The following is a 12,002-nucleotide window of genomic DNA, read 5'->3' as shown; positions in this document are numbered from 1 at the left end:
CTATATACATTAAATACTCTCTAGAGCTGTAAGTTGTTCCCACAACCAGCTCCCAAAGCAGATATCCGTAAAAATTATTTGAGCATAAGTGTTCATAAAATGCTAAAGGTTGATCTCCGAGCGAGGTGTAAAACGTTGTGTTTGCTTTAATTCTGCATGACTTTCAGCCTGATTTAGATCTTGGCAGATGAGCTATTAGGTGACAATGGCTACGGATTTCCCGTCCACCAAAATATAAATCCCATTATATCCTATGGGATTTATATTTCAGTCAACAGGATATTTGTCACTTTTGTGACGGAGTCACCTGTCCACCAAGATTAAATCAGGCCTGATCTCTCTAATTTAGATGTGATGTGGTGGGTGACTTAAAAGCTGCCCTCTAGATGAACCTTGTGAATTTGGGGTGGCAGGACATCGTTTATTGTAGAGGATGATAGCAATGGTAAGTTGATACTCAGTTGTAGAACAATGTAATTATAGTAGACTTCTTCGTCAATTGAACTGCAGCAATAAAACAACTGATTTCTTAAGAATTAATGATTACTTTATTCAATATCTAGCAGATGTGTAGATTCAAAGGATTATGACCTGTCGACCAGAAGTTGCTGATCATTTCTGCGCTCCCCATTATAGGAATAAAACCTTAATAGATTTATGAAAAATAATGTACTTAAAAGTGATTGCCATGTGTGATGGTCCCTACTTTTCTATCATAAAGGTGAAAGGAACGTAATCTTATTAGTGCTACCTTCGTTGGCCAACATTTACTTGTTTTTAAACAGGAATCACACAAATAAAACATCTATATGTTTACAGAAGCACTAGGGGACACTCTTTGGTGCAGATTTACTGGAAGATTTTGGAAATCTCTAATACTAAACTGCCTTTCTTTATTCTTGAAGTCTACTTTGATTGCACTACTATTGGGAGAATTTTCACTCCTATCAGAATATCAGTTGTTTCTGAAAGAATTTCCCCTTTCCTTACAGATGTATGGGGTGTTGGGGACAAAGGTCTGATCAGCCCAATCTGCCCTGATGCTGAGTAGATTAATAAAGTTGAATTCAATCTGGATCCTTAAGAAATGGGAATTGCAAGATTGGAGAATGTTGAACCAAAAAGAATCCCAATGTATATGAATGTATCCAACATGTTTGATGATTAGCCCAAAACCTGTTGATAAATCTGAGAGGAATGCACTTTTATTGACGAGTACCATCTCCTTTCAGGAATTATAGATGTCCCTGGAAATTCCTATTTTGCAGTAGGAGAGAATCATTCTAAAGTTCCATAGGAAATTGTCTTTAAGTGTATTTGAAGACAACATGTGGCGTGTCTCCACAATATAGCCCTAGTAATTTCATCGTTAAAAGGGCAGTACATTCGGTTAATTGGAATACAACAATGAGCTTGATTAGCCATATTCTAGCAGAAATGGAAATTAGATAAATGGGTGCACTGCCAACTTGAGATTTTTTTAAATTAATGTCTGCTTGAACTATTCAGTTACACTCATAAATACCAGACTTATTTAATGATGCATCCTGTTTACTCTTCTAGGAATTGGAGGGGGAATTATTCATCAGAATGAACTTATCCATGGCAATTCCTTCTGTGCTGGCGAGCTTGGGCACATTATGGTGTCATTCGATGGACCAGATTGTTCGTGTGGTAGTTATGGGTGTATAGAAGCATATGCCTCTGGAATAGCCTTGCAGAGAGAAGCTAAAAAACTTCATGATGGTAATCTCATTTCCAAAATCCTTTAATGTTGTTAATTATCTTTTTTAATAATCTTTTCATTTCTACTAGAATAACCTGCTTGTCTTGTCTTCGATATTGCTGTCAGAGTGTTGCTCTCCATTAGGATGTTTGACTCCATTACATATTAAATCTGTATTTTCCACTTCTCGTCAAGTCTTTTTATCTATTGTAAATTGTTGTCCACCTTTAAAATGTTGGTTTCCTGGTTGTATTGTATACATTTATAATATAAAGAAGCAATATTATCTAAATACTTTGCACCAGGCCTTCTTGCAGTCTGTAATCAAATCATTACCCAGAAGGAGGCATTGTATTTAAGTTATTAATACCATCAATGTTATCATTTTAGATGCAACATGTCCTGAGTGATTGTTAATATTTAAGCAATATTTAGACTCCAGCTGCTTGGTCTCACTGAATACACTAGCAAAGGATTGTAGAAATGTCGCAAAAGGTTTTAATATTTGTAGAGTTCTCCAAGCTGAATTTAATTCATAAATCCAAAAATAGCAAAACATATCTTTGCAAATATCCTGTAAATAAAGTGTCTGGCTCAACCTAATTTTTAAAAACAGATTGTTCCCAAAAGTAATATAACATTTGACACAAATGTGACCATATCAAAATCAAGAATTCAGATTCAGTTGCTTTTATAATAGAAAAAAATACTATAATTTCTTAATACACCTAGTCCTAATAGCTGGTAAAGGAAAAGGACCAACCAATCATTGTTTAGTGAATAGCCAGCAAGGCGTAGTGAAAGCATTTGAATTCTGAAACCATAACAACCCATGTCCACATCTTGAAAGACTGCCATTTAAAAGTGCAATAGGACGGTATGTAGGTCTATGTAATCTGGATTTTTTATATTTGTGTTGAATAGTTTAATAACTTGAAATGTAGACCAGCATAGGGTGCCAGTTTTTATATGTTGTTAAAATAGTTTCTTCTAGAGGTCTTGGGGCGGAATGCCACTGAATTTATGATTGAAGCGCAATCTCAAGTTGGAAGGCTGTGACTTAGCCAGGACACACCTACTTTGTAGTGTGCAAAAAAAGGTGATATTCTCATGTTGCTGAATGCTACCATTTCACCAAGATCTTAGAGGTTTTAGAAGTTAATTGGCATTAGGCTCAACCCCCTCCCATGTGCAAGGACCTGCAATGTTGTTGATAGATATTTGAGACAATCCACTTCTTCCTTCATAATCCGTGATACAGAGAGTTAGTAGTTGTTCCACAGTCCTGTAAGTCCAGTTTTCCTTAACATTTAGACCCCCTGTCTCAAGTTTATTTCTAAATGCTTATAGGTATCCAACTCCATTTCATATCATAGATGCTGCCAGGAACTTTACAGTCCACTAGATAAAAAGATTCCTATGCTTGAGCAGAACAGAAACTAGGTATAGGACTGCACAGATCACAGCAGGCATCCTTTTGAATGAAATACACATCTTTGATACTCTCCTCTGCCACATCACAAAAGTCCTGCAATCTGGATATTGTATTCCGAATCAATACATTGGTCAACCCTGTAGTAATATGTGCAAATCATTATGTGATGCTCTGGGGCAAAATACTCTCACCCCTGCAAATCAACCACAGTCTAGAGTTGACCAGTTACCTCCTTACGGGGTAGCCAAACTATGGTTGCATAGTCTACACAGGACTCATAAAGTATGCAGACAAACTGCAAAGGTTAGAAAATCAGAAGGGCCAGTTATGCCCTAATCTTTTGAGCCATAACCATTTGAACCATAACAATTCGAAACAGGTCTTGAAACCACTACGCTGACTCCAGTGGCACATACAAAAATCTTTGTATTCCATCTATAGTCTTATTGGAATAAAGGAACTGCTATCTTACACCATCTTGCATCCCACTACACCCCAACCAAGAGCTTCTGAACAGTCAGCTCATGCTTTACTAATTAGGGATCCTTCAGTCAGAAAATACTAAAAATGGGCATCCTTGGTCTCAGACTGTATAACACCTTAAACATTTAACTGTACTGTTGAGATGGGAGACAGGCCACTTCCGTTATCTGGCAATACAGGTAGCGCACAAGGATACACAAGTGCTCGATTTAAACATGACCAAGGTATTTGAGGCCCTGAAGCGTTCAGTAGCCTTTTGGAACACGCTGCCGCTGTCCTTAATTGGCAGAATTGCTGTGGCAAAAATGGTGGTATTGCCTCGATGTCTTTATGTCCTGCAAAACTCAATGTGCAATATCCCCATCTCTGTATTCTTACAACTGAAATCAATCTTGATATCCCTTTTCTGGGTGGGAAAACGTAGCAGGGTAGCGGTGCAGGTCCTCTCAAAGCGCTACGTGGAGGGGGGGATTAAGGTGCCCAGATTGGACCTATAGTACTATGCAGCACAACTTCAACACCCGGCACGGTGGTTGGATGAGGGTGATAACTGGGAGAAGCGCCTACTTAGTGGTCAAGTGCAGCCAGAAAACCTACCTGTTCTACTGATAGAGGGGGCAGGTGCAATCATGGTTCTACCATATTTCGTTAAACAAACAACATTCATATGGCAATGGTTTGTGGAACGTTTACTTAGGCACGCGCCGTTCCACCATGAGTTAAACATCTGGCTTTTGGCCCCAGTGCGCAAAATGGTTGAGGAAATGTCCTTCCAGGCTTGAAGGTGGGGCTATGTCTGGTCCTTGCGGCTCTGTACACGAAAGACACCTTCATTACATTTGAACAGGCGTGTGAGGTGTTCGACCTGGGGCAGGAGCAGTATCTACAGTATGGAGGTCTAGTGGAGCTGGTCAGGGTTACATGGCCTAAGTATCCAAACAGGCCTCAAACGACTGAGACTCTGGACGTGTTGCTTGCATGCGGTAGTGGGTGCAGGTTGGTTTTACTGCTATATAAAGCTATGAGGGCAGATTTGGTATCCCTAGCCCTTAAGGCATGGAATGAGGATCTACAGTCTCTGTTGCCAGAGAAAAGCTTGGTGAGGGCATGTACATTAACCCGTAAAGTATCCTGTAATGCACGCCTAAAATTGATACATTATAATTCCCTGCAGCGGGTGTACATAACCTCAGCGAGGCAACATCGCATGGATCCAACTAGTCCCCACAAATTCCCTACATGTAATAAGACCCAAGTTGGGTTCCTGGATTTAGCATGGGAATGTACAGAGTTGCATCAGTATTGGGCTAGTGTGGTAGAAAAAGTGCGCATGGGGTGTGGTTATCCAAGTGGAGGCTAATCCGGCGCATTGTCTCTTGGGGAAGACCCCGAAGCCCAAGAAACCTAAGATGGCTTATAAATTGCTACAATTAGCTATGGTTCTGGCCAAACGGAGGGTAGCTATATGCTGGATGAGCACACGAGCGCTGACATTAAAGAGCTGGATGAGGGATGTAGGCGAATGGTCTCTTGTAGAAGAACTGCACACGAAAGCCTGTAGAAGGGATGAAAATTAGCTGAGGATATTGCAACCTGGAGAGAATTGTGCAGGGAGCTTCTTAACCCAATGGGAAATTGTAATGGTCAGAATTATACCTCTGTTAGTAGTAGCGTATGGTAAAGTTATTACTATACTATAATTTTGTATGATGTTCGGTTCATCTATGTTTACTAGTATGGCATGTGCTTGCTAATACATTTAGTTGTAGATAATGCATAATTGGTGTGTCACTGGAATCCGCTACTACATGAAAAATGTCTGGATGGAGATAAGTTGAAACCTTTGTACAACCACTTAGTGATTGTTTAAAATTGATTAAATATAGCTATTAAAAATAAAATAAACATATTACCGTTTTGCCTTGAGTTCCGAAAAGCTGGGAAGACTGAACTCTTAAGGCAGGCATTCTGCTATAGGCTTGCAGCCACTGGGGCAGTGAGTGACGAATAGTTGATCTCTCCTTCCCTTGAATCTTTTTCAGCCATTGTATTTATTTGCTCAATCTGGAGCTGTGTTGTGAATGAAAAGCAATATGTTGTGACAATATGCTGACATTAAAGAGCTGGATGACGGATGTAGGCAAATGGTCTCTTGTAGAAGAACTGCACACGAAAGCCTGTAGAAAGAATGAAAATTAGCTGAGGATATTGCAACCTGGAGAGAATTGTGCAGGGAGCTTCTTAACCCAATGGGAAATTGTAATGGTCAGAATGATACCTCTGTTAGTAGTAGCGTATGGTTAAGTTATTACTATACTATAATTTTGTATGATGTTCGGTTCATCTATGTTTACTAGTATGGCATGTGCTTACTAATACATTTAGTTGTAGATATTGCATAATTGGTGTGTCACTGGAATCCGCTACTACATGAAAAATGTCTGGATGGAGATAAGTTGAAACCTTTGTACAACCACTTAGTGATTGTTTAAAATTGATTAAATATAGCTATTAAAAATAAAATAAACATATTACCGTTTTGCCTTGAGTTCCGAAAAGCTGGGAAGACTGAACTCTTAAGGCAGGCATTCTGCTTTAGGCTTGCAGCCACTGGGGCAGTGAGTGACGAATAGTTGATCTCTCCTTCCCTTGAATCTTTTTCAGCCATTGTATTTATTTGCTCAATCTGGAGCTGTGTTGTGAATGAAAAGCAATATGTTGTGTGTTATAAAAGTCCTAAATAAATACATCAATACACACAGTTCAACCCATCTTCATTGAAAATTCGGGGCTAGAGCACATTGAAATAGTTATGGTTAACAGCTGCAATCTGTAACTAAACTAACCAGAGATGAAGGCATAAGCCCATTTCTCCCCCACTTCTGTTTCCTGTCAACTCCCTGTTTCATGCCTCTTTAGACCCATCTTGTCAAACATAATGAATGCCTTAGGTAAGCTATCCTTTATTCTTTACCATACTTTCAATCAGTGTTATATGAATGTTATACTGTGATAGGAGTTCAGAACCGCACAAATATCTAAATCATGTCCTTGTGCTGACAAAGAGGCAGCTCCTTTACCCACGGCCAAAACAAAAGACCCAGAATAGACAGTCAATGAGAATCTGGTAGTAAAAATCAGAAGAACAAGCATTTGCAATGCAATCGGTCTTGCCTTTGGGACCTTATATGTGTTTAGCTATACCGCACATTAGCCTGGGTGCTGAAACATCTACTGTTCTTTAACATGGAGGGAAAGTAAGCACCAAACTGCGCGACACGCCAGTATGGGAACACATGGAGATAAATATTGCCTTTCAGAGGGAAATGGTATAGACCAAAGCTCTGTTTTTTTAATATAAAATCAGGGCCTTCGGTGGTAATATCACTGAAAATACAAGATTTGGAAAAAATATTATTTTCTACAGGGGCTCTTGGAAGACAATTTCTATGGACTGGAATCTAGAGAATGCTAAAGTGATTCTGGGATTTTACTGATCTCTGCTGGTCGTTTTCGATCAAGAAAGTTAACTAGAGACAGTTGCCAGAAAAATTAAAAAAATTAAGTCTCTCAGCAGAAAGCAATTCTAGTATTTGAATTTGAATTTAAAAACATTAGTACAGCGCTCGCATACCCAGCGGTTTCATGGCGCTAGTGGTGAACAGTGGACGGCAGCAGCTGAGAAATTAGGTCAGGTAGGCTTGTGTAAAAAGGAAGGTTTTAAGGTTCTTCCGGAACAGAAGGTAAGAAGGTGAGGTACGTAGGGTAACCGGGAGGGAATTCCAAAAAGTTGGAGCCAGGACAGCGAATCTCGCTCCGCCCGCCTTCTGCTTTTTAAAGCGAGGGATGGTGAGAAGGGCCAGGTGGGCCGAGCGAAGTTCTCTGCCTGGACAGTATGGCTTGATGAGAGAGCAGATGTAAAATACTGTTCGAGGCATATGGGCTGCAGATGGTACATTATGAATAGATCGCCATCTGGTGTTGGGCTCGGATGATTGCACTTTGTTTTTCTCTTGGAGAGTCTTTTGTATCTTGGTGACTCCTCCCTTGGTTGGTAGTGCGCATGGGCATCGGCTCCATCCTTAGATTGTTTTTTTCCGCCATCGGGTTCGGATGAGGATCGAGACGCTCCAGATCAACTTCAGAAGAAAGTGATTTACCGGCGCGTATTCCCTTTCCAATTCGACGGTATTGTTATCGAACGCGTTCATTTCCATTCCGACGCGTTGCAAATTCAAAATCGAAGAGAAAAACTTGGATCTACGTCGAAGAACAGGAGGCCTTTCTCGACGCAGTCAAGCCCGGAGTCCATGGAAAGGACTCCATTCAAAAAATGTCCAACGTGTGGTGCTAAGTTCCCACACAAGGACCTACACGAGGTGTGCAACCTCTGTCTATCGCCTGAACACGAATCCAGGGACTGCGAAGCCTGTGCAGCATTCTCCTCCAAGCTAACGATTAGAAATCGTAGAGCTCGAAGACACGAGGTTTCCAGAATGCAGGCGGAAGCGATCCCGGAGCTGTTCGGAGACGAGCAAATCGAGGAAGAAGAGGACCAGTCGGGGTCGGAAGGGGACCAGTCGGAGGTTGAAGAACTCATCGAGCAACAAACCGTGAGTGACGACGTCCCCTTACCGAAAAACCGACCCAGTGCGCTAACGACCCCGCCCTCGGGCCCGGTCAAACCGCTGAAAAAAGTTTCCGACGCCCCGCCCTCGGGCCCGGCAACGAAACTGAAACCGAAACACTCGGACTCCCACCATGTCGGATCCGAGAAAAGGGCGACATCGACTTCGGCACCGAGGCTACATACAAAGGAGAGCTCGGTATCGAAACATTCCATGTCGAAACATAAATATGACTTATCGCCCAAGATACACTCGATACCCAGAAAGTCGGAATCGAGCAGACATTCTGTGTCGAAAACAACAAGATCTGACGATCGAAAACAAAAGCACCTCTCGGAACCAGGACCTTCGGTACCGATTCAGGAGCAACAGACAGATCCCAAACAAAAGATCTTGTTTATTGATCCACAAACTGGGAAAGTGGTCACGAAGAAGAGAAAGAGTGAACAGTCAGAAGAAAAACCTCTTCCTTCAAAAAAGAGAACAATGGGGACGAATATAACTCCTCCTGCTTCTCCTCGTCCTAGAGTCACACCCTCTTCTCCTATTCCTCACAATAGGCCAAATATTCCTACACCTTCCACACCAAGACCAGCTACACCTCAGTCAGATGTAGACAGTGATCTAGGGGAGGGAGAACCTCAAGGGGATGACGAAACTATCCCAGATGAGGAGGACCCATGGGAAAATTATGATGTAGGGTCAGATGAGGACAACGACCCAGAGCTATATCCCTCAAAGCCTTCACCACCTGATGATAACACAGGTTTTGTGCAACTCATTAATAGGGCAGCAAAATATCACAAACTAGATATGCATACAGAACCTCAAATAGAGGATTTCTTGTTAGAGACTCTACCTAATGCACAGAGAACATCAGGTACTCTTCCTATGTTGAAGGGTCTTCTTAGTCACACAGAGGAAATATTCGAAAACCCAGTGAGAGCCAGGGTGTTAAACCCAAGAATTGATAAAAAATACAAAGCGGCTCCAAAGGACCCAATATTTATTAGAGGGCATGTACCTCTAGACTCGCTGGTGGTCTCAAACGCTCGTAAAAGAGCAATCTGAAAGAGACACGTTAGTGATAGATTCCTTACCTTAGAATATCCCCAGGCGTCAGACTGGATCCGGAAATTTTTGCGTAGCAATACCCCTGCGCGCTGTTAGGCGTCGTCTGCGGCTCCGCGTCCGTCGTCGGCGTCGTGAGCGCCGGGATGACGTCATCGGAGTATATAGACGGCGCCCATGCGCGCTGACGTCAGTTCTTCTTTTTTCCGCGCCAGCTAGCGCAGATCCGGAAGAAGCTCTACCCCCAGTCACTTTTTGACTGAAAACTTTTTTGATCTTTTTGATCCTCTACTTAGTCGATTCTCGACTATCGGTGCCAGGGATGCCCGGGTTCAAGCCTTGCTCGAAGTGCGGCCGACTCATGTCGGTCACGGACCCCCATCGCCGGTGCCTGAAGTGCTTAGGCCTCGACCACGACGATCGAACCTGTGACGACTGCCGGGCCCTGACGTCGAAGGCTAGGCGGGAGCGGTCCCGCAAGCGTCTCGAGCTGAGGCAGTCGGCCCCGCGCCGCTCCAGGTCCCGGTCCCGGTCCCACGGGAGGTCGAGGGACAGGTCGCGAGGTCGGAGTCATCGACGCTCCGGGAGTGGTCACCGATCGTCTGGATCCAAGTCCTCAGGTAAGAGGCATGAGAGGTCGGAGCGACACCATCGGTCCTCCGACCCGCCCCGTCACTCGCTCGATGCGACCGGGGATTCGGGCGACACCGCCCACGCGGCTCCGCGGGAGTCGCAAGCGTCGCCGCCTGCCCCACACCTTCGGGTCCCTGGGCACGGCGCGTCGCAGGAGGAGGTCGAGAGGTACCTCATGGCCATGAGGGCCCTCCCTCCTCAGTCGGTTCCCGTGGCGCCTTCGGGCCGATCGGCTCCGTCTGGAGGTCCTTCCGGGTCGGGCGCTTCGGCCCCGACGACGTCGGGTACTTCGGGCCCGGCGCCGCTGGCGACTTCGGTCCCGGCGCCGCGCGACCTCGCTGGATCCGGCTCCGGATCCGGGACCTCGCCGGTCGACCTTACGACCTCACCGGCGCCGTCCCTTCAGGTGTCGTCCCCGGCAGCCGTAGTGGTTGCCGACCCCAATGCTTCCTACGGTCCGCCTCAGGCGTCGGAGGGGCGCCGCTGGGCGCCGATTCCGTCGGCCGTCGGAGAATTCTATCTCCACGAGGAGGCCCTGGCTGTTGATCCTGGTCTCCAGGAGCTGGGTGACGAGGAGCAGTGGGAGGGGTCCGAGGACCCTCTGGCACGTGATTGCCAGTCTCATCAGGACTGGACATATGAGCTTGGGGAGGCCAGTGGTATTGACACATCGCCAGACACTGGATTTACGTCGCCCCCGACTGTGGCTTCGGAGGCGGGTTCTGCCTACAGTGTAGTGTTGACGAAGGCAGCTAAGGCCCTACACCTTGAGCTCCCCGTCGCGGCCGTGAGGACTAATCTCCTCACTGAGGTACTCAAACAGCAGTCCGGCTCCGCGGAGCCCCTTCTGCCGTTCAATGAGGCCTTGTGTGACGTTCTGCTGGGCACTTGGTCCAAGCCCGCCACAGGTCCCCCTGTGGATAGGAACGTGGCCAGACGCTACCGCCCGGCACCGGGCGACCCTTGCTTTTTGTCCACCCACCCCACCCCCGAGAGCCTGGTCATCCAGGCCTCCACTTCCCAGACCGCATTCCCGACGGCCCCGCCCGATCGGGAATCCAAGAGATATGAGCAGTTCGGGAAGAAGGTCTTCTCGTCTGTGAGCCTAGGGCTCCGGTCAGTGAACACCAACTGTCTCTTGGGCCGCTACACCCACACTCTGTGGGACACGGTTGCGGAGGTGCTGCCACAATGCTCTGAGGAGGTCAGGGCTAAACTCAGCCAAACCCTTGCGGACGGCCGAGATGCAGCACGCTTTTCCATCCGGTGTGGGCTGGATACCACGGACTCACTGGGCAGGGCGATGGCAACGACGGTGGCGGTTCGACGCCACGCCTGGTTGAGGTCCGCCAATTTCTCGGCCGATGTCCAGGCTACTCTCCTGGACATGCCGTTTGATGGCCGTCGCCTCTTCGGCGACAAGGCAGACCATGCGCTGGAACGTTTTAAGGACTCCAGGGCCACGGCCAAGTCCTTGGGTCTTGCGGCCCCACGCCAGCAATCGGGTGCCTTTCGCTCCTTTCGTGGCCACGGAAGGGGCGCCCCACCACGGACCGTCAGCCACGCGCCGCAGAATGTTCAGCAACGCGGTGGCGGCCGTGGGAACCGCCGTGGCGGTGGTCGGGGCCAGCGGCGAGGCCAGTCCACACCTCCCTCAGCAGCCCCCGCCTCAAAACCTTCCTAGTCCGAGTTTTCAGGCCCATGTGACGCCTGTGGGAGGCAGGGTTCGCCATCACCTCTCCCACTGGCATACAGTCACTTCGGACAGGTGGGTGCTGCAAATTGTCCGAAGGGGTTTCTCCCTCCCCTTCGAGTCTTCCCCTCCATCCATGCCACCTCAATGCCACCGTGTGTCGGGGGATCACTTGCGACTTCTGCAAGAGGAAGTTTCGGCCCTCTTGGCCAAGAGGGCCATCGAGCGCGTTCCTGGGCCAGAAGTAGGACGTGGCTGTTACTCCCACTACTTTCTTGTACCCAAGAAGGGCAAAGGGGGCCTACGCCCTATCTTGGATCTGCGGAACGTCAA

General features: G+C 46.2%; 1 protein-coding gene across 2 annotated transcripts in view; it reads left to right on the top strand.

Annotated features, from left to right (window-relative positions):
- GNE (glucosamine (UDP-N-acetyl)-2-epimerase/N-acetylmannosamine kinase) overlaps positions 1-12,002 on the top strand; it is a 397,785-nt gene that overhangs the window by 330,800 nt on the left and 54,983 nt on the right. For both annotated transcript variants that reach the window (XM_086961671.1, XM_086961672.1), the window contains exon 10: positions 1,564-1,746. In XM_086961671.1, the coding sequence (XP_086817797.1) occupies positions 1,564-1,746 (183 nt within the window). The remainder of the gene's footprint in view (positions 1-1,563; positions 1,747-12,002) is intronic.

Source organism: Lissotriton vulgaris, chromosome 3_1, assembly GCF_964263255.1.
Source record: "Lissotriton vulgaris chromosome 3_1, aLisVul1.2, whole genome shotgun sequence".
NCBI classification, from domain to species: Eukaryota; Metazoa; Chordata; class Amphibia; order Caudata; family Salamandridae; genus Lissotriton; species Lissotriton vulgaris.
This window is presented reverse-complemented; position numbering and strand designations above follow the sequence as displayed.